The sequence below is a fragment of the Cucumis melo genome, chromosome 10 (assembly GCF_025177605.1).
Source record: "Cucumis melo cultivar AY chromosome 10, USDA_Cmelo_AY_1.0, whole genome shotgun sequence".
Lineage (NCBI taxonomy): Eukaryota > Viridiplantae > Streptophyta > Magnoliopsida > Cucurbitales > Cucurbitaceae > Cucumis > Cucumis melo.
The window spans coordinates 2,888,270-2,914,650 of NC_066866.1; the positions used below are offsets into that span (position 1 = coordinate 2,888,270).

The 26,381-nt window shown below is 32.9% G+C and overlaps 2 protein-coding genes and 1 long non-coding RNA gene across 4 annotated transcripts; 2 read left to right on the top strand and 1 right to left on the bottom strand.

Annotated features, from left to right (window-relative positions):
* Positions 1-636: 636 nt before the first annotated feature.
* Positions 637-4,059, top strand: LOC103489085 (protein TWIN LOV 1). Of its 2 annotated transcripts, none has more exons than XM_008448089.3 (7): positions 637-2,015; positions 2,368-2,575; positions 2,697-2,761; positions 2,862-2,941; positions 3,054-3,109; positions 3,193-3,256; positions 3,709-4,059. In XM_008448089.3, the coding sequence occupies exons 1-7, from the start codon at positions 1,436-1,438 to the stop codon at positions 3,859-3,861; spliced, it is 1,206 nt and encodes a 401-aa protein (XP_008446311.1). In that variant the 5' UTR covers positions 637-1,435; the 3' UTR covers positions 3,862-4,059. The 2 variants fall into 2 exon arrangements, with proteins under 2 accessions (XP_008446311.1, XP_008446312.3); XM_008448090.3 differs by having other exon boundaries at positions 701-2,015; positions 2,374-2,575.
* A 6,581-nt stretch (positions 4,060-10,640) lies between these two features.
* Positions 10,641-16,466, bottom strand: LOC103489084 (protein NRT1/ PTR FAMILY 4.6). Its single transcript, XM_051091162.1, has 5 exons — positions 16,044-16,466; positions 15,799-15,913; positions 15,462-15,679; positions 12,049-12,492; positions 10,641-11,930 (listed from the first exon to the last, which is right to left on the bottom strand). The coding sequence occupies exons 1-5, from the start codon at positions 16,044-16,046 to the stop codon at positions 10,959-10,961; spliced, it is 1,752 nt and encodes a 583-aa protein (XP_050947119.1). The 5' UTR covers positions 16,047-16,466; the 3' UTR covers positions 10,641-10,958.
* On the top strand, positions 11,812-12,786 carry LOC127151450 (uncharacterized). The gene is made up of 2 exons (XR_007824404.1): positions 11,812-11,953; positions 12,081-12,786. It is a non-coding gene; the product is annotated as an uncharacterized LOC127151450 (long non-coding RNA).
* Positions 16,467-26,381: the final 9,915 nt, after the last annotated feature.

Consider the following 26,381-nt stretch of genomic DNA (forward strand, 5'->3'; position numbering starts at 1 on the left):
GTACATTATCAATTAAGTCCATATTAACAATGCTTTTTTCGCGTAGTTTAATTTAAGTTTTTCCCACTCATTTATATTAGAAAAATCTACGATAATTAGTAACTAGTCTTAGAGATCCCTTATAATGGTTTGAAAGTCCTATAACTTGGTAATATCGTCCTTACTACCTTGAGATCTCTTTTATTTAGATGTGATATTGGTTCATTCGTGTTTCCCTCCTAAACTCAGGATTAGTACATCACAAATTAAGTACCAATTTTGTCAAATAAAAGACTATTTACGATATCAACAACTATTTGTTTGAAATTTGATAGAAAGGACAGCAACTCTTTTTTTTTATTGATGTTCATTGATTAAATAACTTATGATTTATTTTTGTTAAGAAGTTTTTTCAAATTATAGAAAATAAAAACTATTTACACCGAATAAAACAAATAAAACAAGAATAGCTTGCATTTTTTTTTTATTGTTCTCGAAAGAATTTCAAACAGAATGGTAAAAATGACAAAATGGAGAAATGCAAAATCAAGTACAATCAACCCAACGGAATGGCTAACGTCGTCGGTTTTTTCTCCAAGCTTGAACCAAAAATGTCTATTTCAAAATCAAAATCGCATGGACGTCACACACGAGAATGTGACTAGGATTTGGATAAGAACCATATTTTATCCACCGTCGGCTCCCTCGTCTGCTTCCCTCCTGTTCTCATCTTCACCCTGAGAACAAATGATTTCATACTACAGAAAAAAGAATTTAATCTTTCCTCATCTACGTGGTCATTCTGTGTCATAATGATTGTTGATTAGGACCGCCCATCGGCGGACCCTCCATAATTTCTCTGTTTTTCGGTAAATCTGCTGCAAAATTACACCTTCATCTTCATGGTTTTACATTCTTGTATTCTCATTCACACGATCGCTAGTTTTCAACAATTGGGTAATCATCTCTTTTTCTTTTTTAAATCTTTTGTGGCCAAAAGAGGCGGTATTGGGTAATATCAACTAGAAATATCGTGCCGCGAATTTGTGATCAGCTTTCGTTCTCCTTTCGTTTTCATTTTTCAATCAAGAAGGTGTGATGGGGTCATTTGATTTCTGAATAAGTTTCATTTCGATTCTCTCACCGCATGGAAAAATGGGTATTTGGGATGAAATTTTGTTGATCACAATCTACGCGATATTTTTCATTATTATGTTAGTAATATGGTGAAACACTCGCCGTTACCAAGTCTACTCTCTCAGTGAGGACCCCTTCTGATTCCTTGATAAGGATTCAATTTAGGGTTTTTGTTTGTTTCCTCCTTGATTTTACAAATTGTAGTTCAAAGTTTCTTCGAGAGACTGAAACCGCGATTTGAGTGACACATGGGATTGGGACTAATCCAAATTTTGAGGAAGAAACGAGATTCTGTCCAACAATTTGATGAACCAGGAGGATGGAATTGCCACTGGGTTTGATTGAACAATCGCTTAACAGTCGTTATTCGCTATGGGTTCGTGAAGCTCTTAACAATTTGTCGGATAATTTTACAATAACTGATCCCAGTATAGCAGGTCACCCAATAGTGTTCGTCAGCCCTGGATTCTTGAAGACGACTGGATATACCAAAGAAGAGGTGATTGGCAAAAATGGGAGAATGTTTCAGGGCCCAGAAACTAGTCGGAGCTCAGTAATGCTAATTCGTGAGGCAGTTCGTCAAGAGAAGGAGATTCAAATTAATTTACTAAATTATCGCAAAGATGGGACACCCTTCTGGGTCTTTTTCCAAATGACCCCTGTTTTCAGCAAGGAGGATGGACGAATCATCCATTTTGTGGGTGTTCAGGTGCCAATTTTGAAGAATTCAAGGAAATCTAGACGTGGGTTCTTAAGAATACAAGGTGTTTCATATGAGAATGAATTTAGAGCTTGCAAAAGTTTTTTAGGGTCCTGTCGCCGAGAGTTGATGTCTGATTCTATCTCGGAACTAGATTGTACTTTGAATAGAGACCCACAACCGGATTCCGATAGTAGAGGTGTGTTTGTACTTTCTACATTATGCATCAAACCATTTTCTATTTGCTTGTGTTGAAATTTGGGAGCTAACTTGAGCCAATGTTTTCTGAAAGTAGTGCTTGAAACTTCCATCTATTTCTCTCATTAACTTTCGTTCTTCTCTTTCTCGTTTTTTGTCATTGAGTAATTCTTTAATATATATTTTTAACACAGATTCAGTATTCATTTTGAGGCAAAAGTACAAGTTTATGGTCCGTTACTATTGTTCATTCAGAGCTTTAGTCACTTTTCTCTAATTGTTATTTTGTTTTTGTTTTCATCTTTGGTTATAATATTTGGTCATTGAGTTTCTACTGAGTGGATATCTCATAGGAGTAGAGATTGAAGAACCATGTGAAGCATGTGATGATGAGAAGCAAAGAGCTGCAATTGCTATTAGTAACATCTTATTTGTCCTAACTCATCACAGTGAGGTAACTGGCGGATTGGTGTGCGAAAGGAGATGCAGCTTGTCTAGGGTGGGCATTCTTTGTTCATCCTTGAATACATCTCTTAATAGAATTAAACAGAGCTTTGTATTGTGAGTTATTACTTATTTTTCCATACTATTACCTCTGTCTATGCTTAAATCTGACGCTTTATGGGCGGATACTTTATCCTGTTCAATTTTGGTTTCATGCCATGTCTCTGCTGTTTTGTAGAACGGATCCAAACTTACCAGACATGCCTATAGTCTATGCGAGTGACGAGTTTTTGAAATTAACAGGTGCCAAAAATTGATGCAACTGTATACCACCTGAGATTTTGATACCAAAAGATTCTGATTTAACTATACATTGCAATTGTTCTTCTCCTGCCTGCTATAGGTTATACTAGATGTGAAGTGCTTGGGCGTAACTGTAGATTCTTAAGTGGAATTGACACGGATTCTTCAACCCTTTTTAAGGTAGCCATTTTCTGGTTTGATAAGCATTTTCATGGGAATACTTAACGAATTAATTTGAGGTTAGGAGGAGCCTTCTAGAAATAATTGTTATGAATCTCATTTTCTTTACCAGATAAAGGAAAGTCTTCAGTCTGAACAAGCTTGCACTGTACGGATTTTAAATTACAGGTTGATATTATCTACAACATTTAATACAATGCGTAATTTGTAGTTTCGGAATGAAAGAAAACTTCTAACTGCTCGTATCACAGGAAAAATAAGAGCTCGTTTTGGAATGATCTCCACATATCACCTGTTCGTAATGCTTCTGGCAAGGTATTGTTGGTTTCTTTAGTTGACTAGATTGATTGAAATATTGGGATTCTCTAGTTTTACCATGTCCATGTTTTTTAATTGAATTAGAAACTTTGTTTGGTATGAGATAGCCGGATAAATTCCCCTTTAGCAAGTGGAACAAGGATAGTGGATAGGTGTTCAAGTCAACACAAGAGTTTAAAGAACTCTTATGTACTTCAGCTTAAGAATAGAGGCAAAGACAGCATTTTTATACAAGTCAATCCCATTAATAGTTACGCACTTTAGTCTCAAGAATGGTTATCAAAACACGCTTTCATTTATGTTTCTTTACTCTATTATTAAATCAATGTGTATGACAATAAGTGTAGTAATACTCATTATCCACCATTATTGATTTTTGACATTTTATAGCTGAATCCACAAAGAAAGTTGTTGCTCTTTCCTTACTAAATGAAAGGCATTGTTGGCAGGTAGCATATTTTGTGGGTGTCCAGATGGATGAAGATGATAAAAAGCAGGATGAACATGGGTTCAATCCCAAGATGAGGCAACTTAGCACTGTAGGTGCAGTCAAGGTGGCCGTGAGGAGCTTGTCGATGACTATGGGTTGTTCACAGGGTTAGCCCCGTTTCCACGTTTTGAATATTAATACTAAATTTTCTCTGTAATTACATCTTCTGAGTAGGTAAATTTGTAGTTTTCTTTCGTTCTCTGTAATTACATCCACAATTTACAGAGTGCTTTTCTTAAACATTATTGTGTAAACTTCACATTTTTCTAATTATATGGATTGGAGAGTGCTTCAATTTAAGTTGAAACAATGGATCACATTCTTTTTACTTATGTGGTTAGAATCGATATCAGGTTCGACATCTGGGTGGTATTATTATTTAGAGTATGTTAGCGGTTGTGTTTATAATTCAACTTATTGGTATGATGGAATATATTGAACTCACCGTGCTTGCAAATACTTGTACATACTACGTGATCCAAATGGTTTACCTGTCTTTTGATTAAACTTCCTAGATGAATTAAACTTCCTAGATGAACTTTAGATTGTTGTTTCACAAACTGATTAAAATTGAATATTACCTTGCTGTTTATCAGTTGGGTTTGATTAGCTTATTGTTGATAAAACTTTCTAAATGAACTTTAGGTTTGATTCCAGGCTATTAGTGCTAGAAGTCTGTTATTGGTTGATTTCACTATATTTACAATTTTTTTTAAAAAATTGTTGCTATATAATTTATTGAAAGCAATTAACAACAACCCGAGACTTACGTGGAAACCCGAGAACCGGGAGAAAAACCACGATACTTTAGTTTTTATTATTTTTCTTATGAACAAAAACAATAGGTACAAAGGGTGTATAAATAGAGTACAATAGGAATAAGAAAGGAAAAGATTTAGGAAATATTTAGGAAATAAAATCTTATATTTTATTTTTTCCAAAAGTATATTTTATTCTTTCCAAAAGTACTAATTCTAACACTCCCCCTCAAGTTGGGAGGTAAATATCAATGAGTCCCAACTTGCTAACGCAAAGGTCGAAGTGTGGTCGGAGAAGCCCCTTGGTAAGAACATCAGCAATCTGTTGGCTTGAAGGAATGTACGGAATGCATATGCTTCCACTGTCAAGTCTTTCTTTGATGAAATGCCGATCAATCTCAACATGTTTAGTTCTATCATGTTGCACTGGGTTGTTAGCAATACTAATAGCGGCTTTATTATCACAAAAAAGCTTCAATGGTGTCTCACATTCCTGATGAAGATCTGACAAGACTTTCTGGAGCCAAATTTCCTCACATATTCCCAGACTCATAGCTCTGTATTCAGCCTCAGCACTGCTCCTGGCCACAACACTTTGCTTCTTACTCCTCCAAGTTACAAGATTGCCCCAAACAAAGGTACAATAACCGGATGTAGACTTTCTATCAATAACAGATCCTGCCCAATCTGAGTCAGTATATGCCTCAATGGTCTTTCTATTTGTTTTTCTAAACATCAACCCTTTACCAGGTGTATTTTTCAAGTATCTCAGGATTCTGTTAACAGCTTCCATATGTTTCTCATAGGGAGCCTGCATAAACTGGCTGACAACACTCACAGCAAAGGAAATATCCGGACGAGTATGGGATAAGTAAATTAATTTACCTACAAGGCGCTGATATTGTTCTTTATCAACTGGAACTTGATCATCAGAGTTTCCTAGTTTACAGTTGAATTCAATAGGAGTATCAGCAGGACGACATCCCAACATACCTGTCTCGGTTAGCAAATCAAGGGTGTATTTTCTCTGAGACACGGAAATACCTTCTTTTGATCTAGCCACCTCCATTCCAAGGAAATATTTCAGATTTCCCAAGTCTTTGATTTCAAATTCATCACCCATTCTTTGCTTTAGTTGACTGATTTCTGTTTGATCATCTCCAGTCAAAACAATGTCATCCACATAAACAATTAGAATAGCTATCTTTCCTGTTTTGGAAGCCTTTGTAAATAAAGTATGGTCAGAGTGCCCTTGACTGTACCCTTGGGACTTGACAAAGGTAGTGAATCTGTCAAACCATGCTCTCGGAGACTGTTTCAGACCATATAGAGATTTTTGGAGTTTACACACCTCCTGACCAAATTGGGCTTCAAATCCTGGTGGGGGGCTCATGTAGACTTCCTCCACAAGGTCTCCATTCAAAAAAGCATTCTTAACATCCAGCTGGTATAGAGGCCAATCTTTGTTCACAGCAACAGATAGCAGGACTCTAACAGTATTCAATTTAGCAACTGGAGAAAAAGTTTCCGAATAGTCAATACCATAGGTTTGAGTGAACCCCTTTGCAACTAACCTTGCCTTGTGTCTATCAAGCGTACCATCTGCTTTGTATTTGAGAGAGAATACCCATTTGCATCCTACAGTTTTATGTCCCTTGGGTAGAGCACAGATCTCCCAAGTTCTATTCTTTTCGAGAGCCTTCATCTCTTCCATAACAGCATTCTTCCATTCAGGACACTCTAGAGCAGTGTAGATATTTTTCGGTATTATGGTAGAGTCAAGGTTTGCTGTAAACGCTCTAAACTGTGGAGAGAGATTATCATAGGAAACATAGTTGCAAATGGGATGTTTAGTGCATGATCTGGTACCTTTTCTCAATGCAATTGGAATGTCAAGAGAGGGATCATACTCATCAAGTTTTCTTGTATGACCCTGTTCAGCTTCATCGTTACTGGTTTCTATTCTAACCTCAGTCTCATCATCACGGTTCTTTTCTTCCATATTTTCAAGAACAGCAACATCAGACTTGTCATTCTCACTCATTGTATTATTAGTACAAGGTTTTGTAGGGTTTTCCATACCTTGGTCTCGAGGAGGTTCGAAATTTTGGACTGGAGCCGGCGGTTGACTAGTAGGGGACCCAACTTCCTTTCTGAGATTCCTCCTGTAATATGTTTTCCACGGAACTTGGTTTGTGGGTAAGATTATGGGATGAGGATCAATGTCAGACACGGTAATAAGAGTAGGTTCAACAAATTCAAAGGTGTTGTTAGACTCTTCACTCACATTCTCCCCCTGAAGATGGCTAACAGGAAAGTAGGGTCGGTTTTCACAGAAAGTAACGTCCATAGTGACAAAATATTTCCTAGACGGCGGGTGAAAACATTTATAACCGTGTTGGTGAAGGGGATACCCAACAAACACACAGGCCTGAGCCCGAGGGGTAAATTTGGTCTGATTAGGGCCGAAATTATGGACATAGGCGGTGCACCCAAACACACGAAGAGGAACCTCAGAAACAAGACGAGTAGAGGGGTAAGACTCCTTAAGACAATCTAAGGGAGTCTGAAGGTGGAGGATACGAGAAGGCATTCTATTGATTAAGTGAGCAGCTGTAAGAATAGCATCTCCCCACAGGTATGATGGAAGGGAAGTGGAAAGCATAAGTGAGCGGGCTACTTCCACAAGGTGTCGGTTTTTTCGTTCGGCCACTCCATTTTGTTGAGGAGTGTAGGCACATGAGGTTTGGTGAACAATCCCCTTGGAGGCTAGAAATTCACTAAGGTTATGGTTTTGGAATTCCCGACCATTATCACTTCGAAGAATTGCAATTTTTGTATGAAATTGTGTTTTGATAGTATGATAGAAGTTTTGGAAAATGGATGGAACCTCGGATTTATCTGAGATAAGGTAGACCCAGGTGAGACGGGTATGGTCATCAATGAAAGTTACAAACCACCGCTTTCCCGAGGAGGTGGTGACCTTGGAAGGACCCCAAACGTCACTATGGATGAGGTTAAACGGTTGTGTAGGTTTATATGGTTGTGAGGGAAAAGAGACTCGATGTTGTTTTGCCCGGATACACACATCACAAGATAGAGAAGAGACATCAACTTTAGAAAAAAGGTGGGGAAATAAATGTTGCATATATGTAAAGTTTGGGTGGCCCAGTCGAAAATGCCACAACATACAGTCTTGTTCAGAAGTGCTAAAGTAGGATGACAGTAAACTAACCCTAGACAAACTACTACATGAGGTATCATCATCAAGGATGTAAAGTCCCCTGCTATGCCGGGCAGTGCCAATCGTCCTCCCCGAGCTCATGTCCTGAAAATAAACCGATTCAGGTAAGAAGATAGCTTTACAATGCAACTCACGAGTGATCTTGCTTATAGATAACAAATTGTAAGACAGTTTAGGGACATGCAAAACATTTTGGAGAGCAAAACCGTCAAAGGGAACTATTTGTCCTTTGCCAGCGATCGGAGCTAGAGAGCCATCGGCTATTCGGATTTTTTCATTACCGGCACACGGGGCATATGAGATAAAGTGTTCTGAAGAACCTGTCAAGTGATCTGTAGCCCCCGAGTCTAAGATCCAGGGATTCTTCCCATCAACGCTAATAAGCCCAAGGGACTGAGGCATACCTGACTGAGCAATGGCACCCAGAGTCGGAGTCTTGGTCTGGCTCACAGTAGGATCAGTTGATTGAGAAGTGCTAGCAGGTGTAGTCTCACTAATGTAGGCACGTCCTGAGTTCTGTTTCTCGTTGGAGGACCGTTTCTTACCTCCTGGGGGACGACCGTGGAGTTTCCAACACTGATCCTTGGTGTGCCATTGTTTCTTCCAGTGCTCACACACAGGAATTGACTTCCCATTATTCTTGTCACTGTCATGATTTGAGGACCGAGCGCTAAAGGCTGCGGAGTCAATGGTAGGGGTAGTCAATACACCCATGGCATTAGTGCGATCCTCTTCCAGGCGGACTTCAAAACAAACTTCCATTAGCGAGGGAAGAGGTCTTTGTCCGAGTATGCGACCACAAACATTATCAAATTTGGGATTAAGTCCTGCAAGGAAGTCATAAACACGGTCAGCCTCTTCAAGTTTAGCATATTGTGTACTGTCATTTGGTGTGTCCCAAACTGTCTCTCTGCACAAATCCATCTCTTGCCAGAGGAGAGAGAGCTTGTTAAAATAGGTAGTTACGTCCAGGGTCCCTTGTTTGCAATTATGGACCTGTTTTCGCAGTGTATATAACCGAGAGGCATTCTGTCGTTTCGAGTAAAGGGTCTGAGTTGTATCCCACAAATCTTTTGCTGTGGCTGCATATAGTAAAGGCTTGCCGATCTGTGGTTCCATACTATTAATCAGCATGGACCGAATAAGTGAGTCCTCTCCTTTCCAGAGTCGTTCCAAGGCGTCTCCTGGTGGAGGACGTACAGTCTCTCCAGTTAAGAATCCGAACTGGTATCGACCTTCGAGGAACATCTTTATTGATTGGGACCAAGAAAAATAATTTTGACCATTTAATTTTTCGCCTGAAAAATTCCCTGTAGACGAACCCAAAGAGCCAGTTATATAATTTGACTGTGAATTAGGGAACGAAGTTACCGGGTTCTTGGAATACATCGGCAACTCGGTTGGTTTGGAATGCGTTGAAGATTCGCCCGCTTCAATGTCCGATCTGTTTTGGGGTTGATCAATTCCGTTACCAGAAAACAGCGGTTGCTGTAAAGGGTCAACGTACAGCTGCTGCTTACTGTACTGATTTGACAAATTTACGGTTGAGGGATGCTGTCCGGAGCTCGTAGACGGCGCATGAGGATGCGGATGGCCGGAAGGGTTTGACGGCTGGACATCCGACGGCGCGTAGAAGGGAACGGGATGGGCGGTGACGTGAAACGGCGGCGGCGCGTGGGCCCACGCGCCGGACACGAGCGGCGCGTGAATCAACTTCTGGTCAGACGGCGGCGCGTACGGCTGCGGAACCACTCCCGTTGGGTAGATCGGCGGTTTCTGTAGGTTCTGGAGCAGTTTCTCCACGGCGGCGGCGACGGCGGCGTCCACGGCGGCGGCGGCGGCGACGGGTTCAGTTTCGATCTGGGTTTCTCCTAGGTTATTTTCTAGGGTTTCGTTATTGCTTTGCTCTGATACCATATTGAAAGCAATTAACAACAACCCGAGACTTACGTGGAAACCCGAGAACCGGGAGAAAAACCACGATACTTTAGTTTTTATTATTTTTCTTATGAACAAAAACAATAGGTACAAAGGGAGTATAAATAGAGTACAATAGGAATAAGAAAGGAAAAGATTTAGGAAATATTTAGGAAATAAAATCTTATATTTTATTTTTTCCAAAAGTATATTTTATTCTTTCCAAAAGTACTAATTCTAACATAATTAATTGCTATCTCTAAAATTTGTATCTATTATAATTACTCTTATTGTTATTTCATTTTTATTATTCTTTGTTCTTTAAGAAACTGAAGTTTGATCTAGAGAAATGAAAGAAAGAATATAACTGCATTACAAATCATTTTTCTCCCAAACATACGGAATCAGGATTACCTCTTCAAGAATAGCAGTCATAGCCATTCTAAAGCAAAGAAACACCAAAGATCTTAAACCAACAAAGCCAGAGGGACTCGATAAACTAACATCGCCACAAAGTTGTGCAGCCTATGCATGACATGTGTGAATGGAGGTAGATTTAGAAGCATCAAATTTCAGTTGTCCTTGTGTACCTAACCGAATGTTGGTTCATAGTTTTTTCTAATTCAAATGATTCCAAAAAGTGATTCGTTGAAGGTATAGACTGTGACTGTGAGCTTTCAGACAAATCCATGTATTGAATCATTGGATAATACGACATGGCATGAAAGGTCACTTTTCAATAATTTGTTGATCCCTCTCTTCCCCTCCCTCGGTTGCACATTTTCTTGCTTAAGATTAATGCAGATTCATGGGTTATGATTAAAATTACCATTTTGTTATTGTTGTTCATCTGACTTCATACATAGAATAGTTACATAATGAGCCCCTCAAGTGTGTTATGCTGTATCCACTCATCCCTTGCTATTTAGTAGACATCAATTCTGATATGTAAATGACATGGCAATAAGAAGATTGAATTTACCTGAAGATTGAATTACTTGAAACCAAACACAAGAGATTGATAAAAAGATGCTTTGCATCACAGAAATTCACCGATATGAGACATTTCACATGCAAGTTACCACATCTACCTGCTCTGCCACGAGGAAGAATTTAACCTCCCATTTAATCCCATGCCAGCTGAAAGATGATGAGAGCATTTGCAGTGCTTGTCAAGCTCCTGATCTCCTCGGGATGGGGGTGAGAATTTCAATTTGTTTGAATAAATTTGTGGAACCGTGTAAGTATTATTGCATCATATATATATTTGTGTCTCTGTGGTTGTTTCATCTATTGTTGTGATTTTGGTCTGTACTTGTACTGCATGGCCCAAAATAGGTAGTGCACAAAGTTTAATCCACTGAGCACACACATCAACCAGTAGAATCTCTCAAGGTGATAATGGTTTATGTTTCTTCCGGATAGCCATGGTTGGTGGTCAGAGTTATCTGTGACATTGTTGACTATTGATACGATAACTGAACTGAGGTAGTAACCCATAGCCAGAGAAGCCCAGGAGAGAGATGTAGCCAAGGATCTCATGCTTGCAGGTGCTTCTGTGAAGAAAAATTCTAATGATCCAGCCAAGGAGAAAAGATCTGCTGATCCGAGAAACAAGTACTGGATGGCAATCCAAAGGAATGTGATGGGCAACGGTTGAGCGGAGTCGAGTAGACCGTTTTCAGTGGCTACTCTCTTACGCTTAGTCTCCACAGCTGCTGCAACTGCCATGGCTCCAATAGAGAAAAGTAACCCAACTCCTATCCTCTGAAGATGAGTGATTCCTGTTTCGGTTTTAGTTATTCTTCGAGAAAATGGGATGATTAAGTGATCGTATATCGGGGCGAGGAACATGATGAAGAGTATAGGGAAGATGGGGAGAGATGCAGGTGGAACTTTAAAGGAACCTATTTTGGTGTCCATTGTTGATGCTTGTTCAACCGAAAATGTGGAGAGCTGGGCTACACAACAGTTGAGGATGATGGTACAAGCAAATATTGGTAGAATTCTCAGAACAATCTTGACCTCTTCAACTTCTTTAACTGTACATTCTAATGCTGAATGGAATGGCTTGTTCAGAACTGCATTATTTAGAAACTTTAGACTCTGTGACGGTTCGTCCATCATCTGATCAGTTGCATCTCTTTCTTTTGCATTCTGTTTAGCTTCCTTGTCATCAAGAGCCGGGCTCATTGCCATACTCGCTATTGAGTTTCGTGAGTTCGTGCTGATGCAGCAACCAAACGTTGCGGCAACTAAAACCTGCTCAGTTAAAAACCAAAAAGGTTGTTTCAGTTAACTTTTCCCCACTCTCAATTAACTTTTCCCCACTCTCAATATGTTTAACTTCATTTCTATGTTCAATTATACTTCTATATACCTTGCTAATTGTTGTGAATGGACTTCCATCAGGTATTTTATTACGGTATAGAGGGGAGCCTGCAAAGAAGACAATGATAGACAAAAATAGGCTGAGCATTGCAATTCCAAAGCCCCACTCCCACCCTTTGTTGTCTTCAACCCACACCACCAATGTCACTGCAATTAGGCCACCACATGAGAGGCAAAAGACGAAGTAGTTGAAGAATGTGGATCTTCTTTTCCTGCCCTGTGGGGTACTGTCATCAAACTGCTCAGCCCCATGTGATGGCAGCGACCCCTTTATGCCACCGACCCCTAATGCCACCAGATATAGTCCCGCGAACAGCATTGCTGCTTTGCCACCGCTCGCTTCTTCACACACGGCGTAATGATTTGCTTGGCGATCACATGGAGGAGGCATCAGTGATGGCATCTTAGCTTGTATCAACAATATTGCCAACCCCTGCTCAAATGCTTGGCTTTAGATTTTGCATATTGTACAAGAAACTATGAAAAAAGAAGAAGCAAAGAAGTTGACTGAGCCCCGAGGATAAGAAAAGTAGAGTTGTATGACACAGTTATAGCTTTATTACTATTATCATCTCCTCGATCAATTGTAATACATATTTTATAAAAGGATAATGGTTTGATAAATTTAACTTTGATAATGTTATCAAACTCGTCGAAGTGCCAAAGGTTGTCGTGTGGTTGTCAGTAGAAGGAGTTAATAAAACATGAAGTTGATGTCTTTTAGTTATAGAGTTACACAGACTCTTTAAACCAAACAAGGCTTACAAATCCAACTTCTCATACTAAATACCCTCTAGTCAAAGATGTCAATCGAGAACCTCAACCATAATAAATATTCAAAATTTCAGAAAGAAAAGGACAAACAAAATGGAGCATCATTACTGGAAAAGCCCTGGTAAAAGCTAGGCAGCAAAATTAGAATAAAGTAAGTCGACAAGGTAAGTTTGTGGATGATTGAGTAGGGCCGTTATAATAAGAAGAAACCCTACCCGACCCAATAAAAGGGGGTAACCGAATATGAGAATAAATAAATTGAAATGATGGGATAGTGAGTAGTGTGAGTTAGTGTGAGTAGTAAGTAGTAAGTAGTTAATGCAATATGCCAGGTGTCAGTACTAAACAATCATATTCTCTCTTCACAATATATGTGATGTACTCACACTTACGTGTACACTCTTGTTGCCACGTGTTACATTTTCCTCTCACCTTATTGGTTGCCGCTTACCTGTTTATACGGACATCTTTTTTCTTTTTTTCTTTTTTTTAATTTTTATGTCGTTTTGACCATGTAATGTCGCGTTTTATAAAGATGCTTCCTTTTCTCTCTTCATTCCTATACCATATAATATAATATAATAACTAAATTAATTTAGTTATAACTTTAGTCCCTTGAAATCCCTCTATTCAAATCTCCATTCTCTTATGTTTATCATATTTCTTTTTCATACCCCCAATCCCTTACCCATAAGTCTCATATCAATTGATAAGGACTACTTTAAATTTAAAAATCATAATACCATAGAAAATTATAAAAATCAGGAATTATATTTTGGATAATTTTTTTTTCTCTAAAATTTAATATCAATTAGGTATGTCTTAATGTTTGATGTTTAATTTTTAATTTTACAAGTAAAATTTTGAAGGTATACCATGATATTTTAAGGTTAACTTTTACCATTTTTCTGGAATATTAATTAATTTAGTGAACGTGTATTTAAAATTAACCACAAAAAAAAAAAAAAAAAATCATTTGAAAGTTAGTGAACTTTATATGATCACAAAAAATCATCATGATGTTCATCCATAAGTCCAATGTTGTTTTTTAATTCAATTTTGAATTTGTATCCTAATGCAATTGAGATAAGCACTTAGTTTAAAATATTCCTACATATTTAAAAAGTCTTCAAAGGATTCCTTATCATAAACTATGGTTGAGTCAATTCACCTAAATTATTTAATCATTATTTCCATAATGATAAATTAATCCACATCGTCATGCTCTATCTTTTAAATAATCAAGTTTTCAACGTATCCTTATTTTCCTAAAGAAAAAAAATATTAAAAATAATCATACCCTACACGTCACATAATTATAATCTCTAGTTATTCATAAACAAAAAATGAAAGCTTCAAGTACATCTACACAATCATAATAAATAACTTTTCACTATTATAATGAAACTAAAAATAATAAAAAAAAAGGAAACCAAGAAATGAAGAGTATATATTTCTATTTCATTCGAGCACGCGATGAACGAATGTATATCTCGATGATGTACACGCTAAACTTTGAAAGAGATATATATCAGACAGATCGGAGAGGTAACGGGGGAAGAATGAAGGAAAGATAGTTGGGAATGGGCATTAATGAAGAATCAAAGGTATACCAACTAGGGAAATATGGAAGGGCCACAAGAGATGAATAGAGGACATTTGAGATTGGAAGTGGGCAACAAATCTTAGACAAACACCATAAATGGACAACTGTACAGAAAAAGAAAATTGTGTGTTAATAAATTTCTGACTGATGTGGACGACACTTAACGACACGTGTCCTAATAGAAAAACAGAAGTCTCATCCTCGTGGCACTCTCTCATTCGACACAACCCCTTCGGGTTAAGGACCAATAGCGTACGGATAGGGACAATACTTTAGTAAACACAATTACAAGGTAAAAAAATAAAAAACAAGATTTTTTGTTTTTCATTTTTGCCTTTTGCATGCTAATATAATATTTTATTTTATTTTGGGAGAAATAAAAGGTTTCGGAAAGAAAAAAAAAAAACCTTTCTTTTTATTTCAAGTAGAAAGATTCAAATCATATCGACGTATTTTTCGTAATAACATAAGTTAGGTTCGTTTTGGATGAAAAATGTGTTTTTTGTTATTAAATTTTGAATATAGTTTCTATTAATTAATTTAAAATAAGTTAGATGGTTATTACAAATTTAGTAACGGCAGTTTTCCTTTCTAGGAATGTTAAAATGAAATTTGAAGATAATACTAACAGACAATGATGTGAAATAACTAAAAGGAGTATTAAAAATCTTAAAACACAGAGATAAAAAACGAAAACAAATTTGAAAGTTCCAAAGATTAAATGTTAAATGCAGAAACCAAAAAAAAAAGAAAAAATGTAGAGGGAAGGAGGACCGACGAAATTAAAAAGCAGTTTAAAATCCGGGAGGTTTTCCTTTCTTTTGTCTTTACAACCAGGGGGGGGTATTCAACAGTTAGCTCGTGATCATCCCACCTCCTCTCCAATATTCAACTCTCCCCTTTTATTTTAATTAATTAAACAGATATATATATATATATATATTCATATATATTAAATTAAAATATCTTCATTCTTAATTAAATAATATTAAAGAAAAAACAAGAAAAGAAAGAAAACTTACAAGTAATTGAATGGCAGCACTAATGAGGTAGATATGATAAGAAGTGAAAAAGGCATCAGAAAGGAAACCACCAAGAAGGGCAAGAAGGAAGGCTGTTCCCATGAAATCTGTGACATTGTTTGCTGATTTTGATGGTGAAAAGTGCATGTAATGGGATAAGTACATCACCAAGTTGCTTGCATTTGCTAAAAACGCCAAATTCTCCAATATTTCCACAACTACATACATACATATACATACATACAGACATATACATATAATCAATAATCAATTAATAATCAAACCCTCTAACCAACAGGTTTCAATTTATGTTACTTCATAATAACATTAATCATACCCAAATCAAAAGATGCTGCAATGATTCCTCCATGGCGACCTCTCAAAGCTGGTTTCTTTCTCCAATCTACATATCCTTCCCATCTATTAATTTGATCATGATCATCACCAATTTCCTAACAAAAAAAAAAAAACCCATTTAGAATAAATGATGAATGAAATTTTGAACAGAAATAGAAGATGAGAGAGAGAGAGAGAGAGAGAGAGAGAGAGAGAGAGAAACAGAGAGAGAGAGGGAGAGAGTACCATATTGTTATTGGCTTAGAAGCGCTTTTGTGATGATGGGTTTTGGTTTTTGTAAAGAGAAGTGAGAGGGGAAAAGTGGAGTGGGAGATTTCAAGAGTTTATAGGGAGGGAAGGATGACACAAAAGAAAAAAAAATGGTAAGAAAGAGAGATCAGAGAGAAGAGAAATGTGTAGAGAAAATGACTTCCATTTCTTCACAAATTAATTAACTACACCACTTCATTTTGCCACAAAGAATAATATATATGTTTTTTTTTTTTAATAAAATTCCCTATTAGGCACTCTTATAGAGAGAGAGAGAGATAGATAGAGAGAGATGCACATGGGGTTAGGGAGGAGGAGGGTAGAAACTTAAGTTGGGATTCTTTTGTGTTGTGTGTTAAAAAAAGGGTTAACTTTGGGTTTGGCATAAAAGAAGAGAAGAAAGAAAAGAAAGTGAGAAAGGAAGGAAGAAAGAAACAGGTAGATATAGAAGCATCAAATCCCTCCACTAAGAAAAACAAAAACAAAATTTTGGGTACCCTTTTCTTTGTTTGACCCACATCACCTACACCAACAAAAATCACTAAAAACTTTTGGATTTTATTTCAAGAGTAGCACATATCTACCTTCTGTCTAACCAATTGTCTAATTACAAGTTGTCATGTACGTAATAAATTCTTTCTTAATTTTTCTTTCATTGTAATCAATGGAAATGCATCCCAAAAGGTTACACCCAAAAAATCCATAAAAATATTTGGGTGTATTCCGAACAATATTTGCACAGAGATAAATGCATTTCGAGTAGCATATATCTACCTACCGTCCAACCAATTGTCTAATTACAAGTTGTCACGGGAGAAAAATATGGATGCATTCCAAAGGCTATACCTACTATTTTTTTCTTCTCTCTTTTATTTTTTTTTAAATTTATATAATTAAATTTCCGTTCATTCATAGCGTAAGTTCTTTAGGTCAATCAATGATATCTAAGATGATATATGAATAGGGTTTCTTCGATATTATTTTTCTTTTTAATTAATTAATATTCATTTCCACTGATCTTAAAACGAAAGATACATCGAGATAAGGTATATAATCCAACTAGATCTTAACTATCACTCAAAACCATCCTCATTTATAGTTTTAAATCTAAAGTTAGTTTATAATTATGCCCACTCACACCCCATCTTGTGGGTTTATGCTTCATTACATTATTATTTTAGGCATTTTTCCAAAAGTTATGCACCTTTCTCTCAATACCTTCTGTGCCACAATTTATGGTAACACTCTATTGGTTTTCATTGCACACTAATTATTAAATTAATATTTACACATATCTCATCTCTATTTTTAATTATGTAATCATTTTGTACATAGAAAACTTCAACTTTTTTAATATATTTTTTCAAAAACCAATCCTTTAAGGATGAATGGTTTTCATATATTTTGGTATATATAGTAGTTGCCTATTTTGAGTTGAGGTTTATTAGACTCTCTCTAATGTACGAGTGTTGTCAACTATTTTTACCACACATGTTTGTTAGTTGTATAGTTGAATTTATTTGATATAATCCCTTGTGGATGACTATATATCATATATGATGCAATGTCTAGTCTAGTGTATTAATGGCTAAATTAGTAATAATGTAAAGACAAGTTTAATTAATATAATTACTTATTGGGATAAGTAATCAACTTGGTAATATTTGTTATTGGAAATTGTAACGTAGGCCAAAATGAACCATCCGAAAAAGAGAGACTAAAAACAACAATAAAGTAGCATGTATCTAAGACAAATCGGAAAGCGTTGTAAAAATATAATTATTTTGACCTCTTGATAAGAATTCGATTATTCTCCAATCTCTAACGACTTGACACAAAACATATGTTGACAAACATCAATATATTGATGTATTTTCTTTCGTATAATCTTTTGAGCATTAGTTCTTTTCTTTATACATATATGCGTACAATTCAATAAATAATTAATATACGGTTTGAAGCATATATCAATTTTTTTTTTTGTCAAATTTTGTGTGCAATAACAATAATACTTATCAAATGATTGATCCCTTTGAATCAAAATGACTTTTTAGAGGGTAAAGAATTAATTATATAATCTAGTTGGTATTGATTGTGTTGAAGGACCTAAATATATAGTCTAGTTGGTACAAAGAATCAGTAAAGAGTTTGGAATTTTGTGTATTCCAAATACTTTTAACTAAAAAACGAATAAAATGTTTGATTGAATTTTATGTGATATAATTTTGAAGATTCTTATTCAAATTCGTCCCCTTGCAAACAAGAAAAAAAAAAAAAAAAAAGAAAGACACACTTTAGATAGAGAACATAGAAGCAGTTTGACAAAGGAATTTATTCTTTCAATAAATTATTCTTTTTACACAAACCCATATGGGACTAAATTTTGTTGTGAAAAATTGATAGATAGGATGTGAAAGAGATGGAAGAATTTGAAAGCCCTAATGAGTTGAATAGATTAAAAAGAAACATATCAATTATTATTGCAAGAAAAAGATATATATATATATATATATATGTATGTATGTGTGTGTGTGTGTGTGTGTGTGTGTGTGGAAAGTTCTATTAGTATAAAATTTGCACCACTTGAAGGATCATAAGTTGGAATCCAATTTAGGAGTCAAGAGAACCTCAAAGAATATAATTTAAAAAATTGGGGGATTTGGTTTGGAAAAACTCCATTCCTTTTTTCTTTTCCTTTTTTTTTTCTTTATTAAAAACAAAACAAAATAAATTAAATTAAAATAAAACTCCAATATAATTCTTTTTTTTTTTAATAATAATTTTTATGCAAGTCAAGTCAATAAATAGAGGTGTAAAAGCAAAGTCAAATTCTCTTTTATTGACCCACCACACCGTCCTTCCCAATATACTTTTTTTCTTTTTTTACCAAACCCTAAACTTAACTAAATACCTACTTTCTTATATTTGGTTTTTCAAGTTTAGGGTTTTTTTTAGTATTAGATACATGATTACCGATACCAATAGAATTCTATCAATGCAGTGATAGATATCGATGTTTATTAAAATTTGAAATTTTGCTATATTTTAAAAATATTTTTAACTATTTTGCAATTTACGATAATTCTAATTCTTCGCTTTTCATTTTTTATGTAATTATTATTTAAATTTAAAATGTCATGTGTTATTATCTAAAATAAATAGCAAATTAGTCGTGAATCGTTCGTAACCTACTTTTAGAAATTCGAAAAATAAAAAGAAATACATTATATAAAATCTTAGACTCAAAAGCACTTTAAATGTTAATAAATAGAGGACTAAAAAGATCGTTTTTTTTTCTTCAAATTGCATTTTTTAACCCCTAAAAATATAAAAACCATGGTGAATTAGCCTAGTGATAAAAAAAATATAGTATCGATAACTAACTAACAGATGACTTATGTATTTGTATGTCTGAAAAAAAAAACCCTATTTAAACAAAATTATCAAAGCTAATATTTCTAAGATTTTTTCTTTTTTATCACACATCAATTTGAAAAGTTGTTTAAAAATAAAGGGAATGAAGGGTAGATGAAATTTCCAAAGTTGTTTTAAATTAGAGGAAGGGGTAGATGGATTATTTTCTCGAAATGGAGTAATATCAAATTAAAGCTAATTGTTTAACACAATACGTTTTGCTAATATTATACTTTTTTTTTTTTTTTTGTTTACTAATATAAGCTATATTTGAAATTCTAACAAAAGAAAAATTTATTTTTGGTAACATTTTAAATTTGTATATAAAGTTTTTATTAAAGTTTAAGCTTTGTAATTAGAAGAAAGTTGAGGGTGCATGATCCTAACCCTAGTAGCCCTAGCCAATAATGTAATGTCATTTTTGGATGAAAAAAATGTTGGAGCTGCCTATAAAAGTGAAACCTATTTGACAATAAAAGAAAGTCATTTCTGTATATGTCATGACTATGATATATGGGGTGTACAATCATATATTAAAAAGAGGAAAGAAAAGGCAGATTATTCAAAGAATTTGGTCTATAATATGTTTGATTTGATTCAAAAGGAAATCTAACCAATACTAAATATCTCATACCACCATACAATTATTATTTCTTATTTACCTTTTTTTTTTTTCTTTTGATTTGACAAAGAAACAAATAATGGAGATGATCATGGGAGAGAGCTAGGTCTAGGTGAAAATCAATAAATATGAACAAATCTATGCCACAACTTTTTTTTAACCCTAACTATACAATATATCAAAATTTCACCCTCAAATCTCTATACTCGTATTAAAAAAGTTAATTAAGTCTTATTTGATAGAGTATATGTAATTATACCCATCTCTTTTTTCTAGTACAATAATCACGAAAATGAAGACCAAACTTCCGACCTTTAAGAAATCATCTATATTGTGCAACAACTACGAAAGAAAGTCGATACTAATTATCAATGAGCTAAGTTTACTTTGAACATATATTGATCTATTATTTAACTACCATTCTTAGTTTACGACATTCCTTATTATTGAAAATGGTAGAAAGGAACTTTAATCATATGAAATAAGAGATTAATTAAGATCAAGAGATTTGATCATAGATTATGAAGAAATGAAGATCAATTTAATTGAGAAATTTATCGAATTAGTTTGATACAAAACTTGGATTGAGACAGAGATATATTATTGAAGTTAAGACAGGATATTTTACGTCGAAGTTTGGTCATTAAGAAGATCTCTCTTATCATTAATGTGAAGCTTATAATGACTAGACATAATGGCAGATAGTAACCAAAGAAGTTGTGTATAAAGTTTGTAAAAATAAATAAATAAAGATTCATGCATTTGTACAGACGTAATATTTTAATTTTGTCTCAAGTAAAAAAGCCAAAAGCAAGTATTAATGAAATTGAGATTTGGTCACATATGATATTGTTTGTATTGTGTGTCATTGTATTGATCACAAATTTATTATAAGAAAACATCATAATTGTCAAAATTGAATCCCACACACTTTCACATTCTATCCTACTAATGTATTGTTTATTAATTAGTAATCATATATTTGAAATGATATTAAATGAAATATTTTCAAATATATCAAAAAAATGAAATTATTTTAAAAAAATATATAGCAAAATATATCTATCAAATTCTCTATAGTTAAATAATTTTTTTTTGCTATACTTTGTAATTTTTTTTATTTCTGGATATTTAATTATATATATATATATAAAAGAAACTTTTTCAAATTTATCTAAAGTGATATTCTCTAAAAAAAATTGTTTTTTATTTGCTCATTTCACATTTGATGCTTATTAAATTCTTATATACATCACATTAAATTGACATTTTTTTAAGAAAAGAATTCAATCCTTCAAATCTCTATATATCACCCAATATCTTTAAAAATTGATTAATAATATTTTAGAGAGTGAAGAAAAGTTAATGAATTTAAGTTCAAATTTTGGGAACAATGTCTCTAAATAAATTAATTTGATTGAGGGATTAGAAAGTGAATTATCTATGTAAATAAATGTCATTTTTTTAATTAAAAATGCACCAATGATCAAAGTGAATCTATTAGTCTAAGAACATGGAAAATAAATTTTCTTTTAAAATAATTATCAATTAAAGAAGGTAGATGGGTTGCAATCATCGGTTGTCAACTTGGTATTGAAACTTACGTAACCATATAAACTGTACCGTTGTTTAAGTTTGATGGTTTGTTTTTTATCATTTGGAGATTCGATATTTATAACTATTATAAGTTTGATTTATCCAATTTTTTAACATGTCGCTTTCAAGATGATGTCGAGTTTACTGCCACGCATCTAACTAAAAAACGTAATGAATGAAGAATAAGAAAATAATCTTAAAATATATTTTGAGGTCGTCCTTTCATTTTCTCAAAATGGGATTCTCAATATTAATGATAATATATAAAAAAATCAATCTACATTGAAAAGTTCAAATTATAAAATCATGAACAACACAACGCCAACATTTATTTTAAATTTAAATTTTTGGAGAATTTTATTTTCAAAGTCATGTATTGATATTTTCTTTTAAGAAAATTATCGTAAATGACAAATTAAATCGTAGAAAATATTTACCAAGTATAACAAAATTTCAAATTCTATCGATGATAGACAATCAATATCACTCATAGAATCTAAACTTTTATTATATTTTATAAATACTTTGGTTCATTTTGTTATATATATTTGAAATCTTGTTTTTGTAAATTTAAACATCACCTCGTTAATATTTTTTTTTAAAAAAAATGAGAATTTGGATTTGTTTCTAAAAAGTAAAATTAAGAAGATCTAATTTCTATTTATGTGAAAGTAATTAGAAGGAATGCTATAAAGAAAAACCTTTTCATATGTTAATAAAAAAATGATTAATGTATTTGTATATCATATCTTATTTTTATCTAAAGCAAAGTAAACCCAAATAATAATAACAATAACAAAGAAAAAAGTCACTAATTAATGTAATTCAAAAGAGTCCCATTGGTATTATTAAAGAAACTTTCTTTTATTTCTGTATGGAGTATTTTTCTGAAAAAGAAAAGTATAAAGAAATTGAAATGTCAAAGCTGTATTATCAGTTTTCCCACTTTTTCAACTTAATCATAACTATTATTAAATACTTTGCATTAAAATTAGCATTAAGTTTCCCATATTAATTATTTAATTTTCTCAATTAATATTACCTTAATCCTTTTTTAAAAGTTTAACCACATCTTTACTTAGCTTCTTTTTATATTCGACTTGCATCTCTTTACTTGTTTCTTAATGCAATAGATTATTTATTCATCTCAATAAACATTATAGTCAATCCTATATATAATAACAATTTTGTTCATCTCTCGTAATAATAAAACTAATATTCATTTGTCCATCGATCAATGCAACCCATCTAGCTACTACCACATGTCCTCAACATCAAATGTGGCAATTAAAAAGCATTGCTACCTCATAAATCAATCTTTTAATTAACTAAAGATTTTAGTAGAGTTAACCCATCGTTTTATCTTTTCTAAATCAATTATAATATAAACTCGGAAAGAGATAATATAAAAATACATATATATTACATATGTTATGATATTTAGGTTAAAGACTAAGGGTAGGTATTCATGTATTAATCACACACAAAAGAAAAAAAAAAAAAAACAGCTCACTATGGATCACATTTTTTATCTTAGAGTTGACCAATCTTTTTTTTTTCTTTGACCAAATAAACCGACAGAAATTAAAATGAGTCACAACCAAGGAAAGAGACTTCTATTTTTCTTTATTTCTAAAAAAAATAAAGAATTATAAAATATTGAAAGTTTATTTATTTTTTAGAAAATAATTGGATTGAAAATCGCTGTTTTAACGAATATACTAACGTTTGGGCAAAACGGTGTCGTTTAAGGAATTTAAGTGAGCATTAAAAAGGCTTAACAAAAAATAAGAAATTGATTAATCAATCTCTGAATTATAATAATAATAATAATAATAATAATAATAATAATAATAATAAATATTATTATTATTATTATTATTATTATTATTATTATTATTCAAAATCAAAAGAATTAGGTAGGTGCCGATTATTTGGACGTACCACATCTGCCCGATTATTTGGAACTTATAGATTATTAATACGCGTTGACCTTTGAAAAAAAGGAGCTGGATTTTTCAGATTAAAATATTTATCCATTATAGGGTTGGTTTTAAATTTTAGGTTTATAAGTTTTATATATAAACCATTATTTGAAATTTGGACTACTGGGGTAAGTACTATAATATGTGTGTGTCGAGAGAGATTAAAATTATTGCTACAACTTGGTTGACATAATTACATAAGAAAAGTTGTTTTTAATTAAACAAAGTTTGATTCCAATTAAATTCTTACTTCATCCATGATATTGGCAGCACACAATGTCAACATTCTTCAAGAATAGAACATATAATGTATATATAATGTTCTCCATCATGATATTCTTTATGTGAAATATATTGCATGCTGATCAATATTGTTCCACCTCAGCCATTTTTCTCAAGGCCTTAACCCTTAAATTTTGTCCATTTATCCATTTATTACTAAATTGAAAGTTTTAGCTAATTTAGAAAACCCTTGGGACGTATGATTGTCCCCATTTTGATAAATGGGTACATTCATGCTCTTTGATCCATTTGAGTTTTAGAAAGAAAAAAAAAAGATAGTAAATTTTGGATCAAAAGTCTAAGCTAACCTCGATCTTCGACTTCGACCAAGATATTGAAATTGAGCTGTACCATTTGATGAAAGGGCATGCATCATTTAGTTCGATAATTAACTTAAAATAAAAATTTTCTATAACTACATCAATATGACTTCAAAAGAAAGTAAATTAATTCTCAAACGCTAATGATATTGATCATTAGAGGTGTTAGTGACAAACATACCAATACCTAGATTTTGATATTGCTTGAAGTCGAACTATACTGTCTCATCATAATTTGAAATAAACTATTTATTTATTTACCGGTGTGAAAGGCAATGGATATGGTAAATGTAAGAAAATTAGAAGGTGGTATGAGAGTAGTAAAGAGATTAGAGAGTGTTTTTAATGTGATGTGTAATTAATTATTAGTTGAAAATTGATGGGGGTTATAATTTAATTAAGGTAGAAGAGCTTATAAGGGCATGTGAATGATAAAGAGTAATTAATTAAAGGGATTTCACTTTCACCTCATCTTCCTCAAGAAACTCATGGAAACAACCTCACAATTCACATTCAATATTGAACCCACAATCTCTCCCTTTCACTATTCCCCTTCTTCTAAGGATCCTTTTCCTTTCATTCACACCTCCAAAATTCTCCCTTTTTTTCTCTCTCTATTCTTTATTTGGTTTTTTATGTTCTGATTTTTTCCTGATATTTTTGTATGTCCATTAGTTCGATCATCGACATGAAGAGTAGACTTGGCATTCTAACTTTTACTTGTTAGTGATATGAACAAAAAGAAAAAAGTTAGAAGGTTTCCTCTCATATAGAATAATGTATGGTGTATGAATAGATATTAGACCTACAATTTTATTTTTGAAATCCAATAAGAAAATTCTCTTATCCAAATCGGATAAGAACTTATTTTCTCTTATGTTATCTTAACTTTCGACCTCATTATGTTAGACCAAAATATCAATGAAAAAAGAAAAGATATAAGGTATGTGGACCAAATAAAATACTCAAAAAAAAAAAAATCAGTCATTGATATCGTTCATATATTGTTGGTAGAAAAACAAAACATGTTTAAATCATTAAAAAAAAAAAGAACAATTATTTAAAAAGATATTATTTTCGTTCGATTTATTTTCATAAATAGTTTTAAAATACTTTTCCTCAAAGTCGTAAATATATATAACAACTTATTAAGTTCTTCGAGTACAAGTTTTTATAATGTAGCTAGGTACTTTATTTTCTTTCAAATAATTAGTTAACCACTAAACGAACTTTATTAGTTGACATAAAATTTTCTTTTGAAAGTTAAAAATTGGATCCTCTATAACTATAATTATTGTTAAATTTAAAACATGAAACACGAACGAAATATACTCATTTAAAAATTTTTAGTTTATTCGTATGACATATCACTATTTGGGAAAATTGAAAACGTTTTTCTTTTTATCATTTTTCTTGTAGAAGAGGTTTTTTTTTTTTTTCATTTTTTTCTTTTAGAAAAACCATACTCTATAAAATCATTAATGAAAGAAAACATTCAAAGCGAAAAGTCCAATTTTAGTTGTCATGCTTATAAGGTAATGTGCATGTGATTCAATCCACGTGTCTATTAAAGAATATATTATGCTTCTTTTACTTGATAGGTAAAAATTTATAATTTTTCTATTTTTTAAAACATCTATTAAATTATTTAAATCTATTTCTTAAATATCAAATAAAATATTTTGATAAGTTTGAGTTTGATCATGAAAAATTATTACGCGAAGTAGAAGTATACATTTTAAATCTCCAATATTATTAGTCATCGACTTTGGTGACATTTAGAAGCTACGTTTTAGGAGAATAAAAACATTATTATTTTCATTTCAAGTAAAATAAATTTTTGGTTAAAAAAATCTTTTAGTTTTTATACTCTTAAATTTTTAACAATTTAGTCACTAAATTTTAATACGTAACAATTTAGTTCTTGAACATGCAAATTTCTATAAAATTTAAAACAAAAAAAGAAATTATATTAAAAATTATAACAAAATAAAAATCGACAATTTCTTATAGCATTTTTTACAAGAAAAATTAGATCATTACTGTTTACTTACTAAAATTTAGGAACTAAATTTGAATTATTGTCCTAAATTGA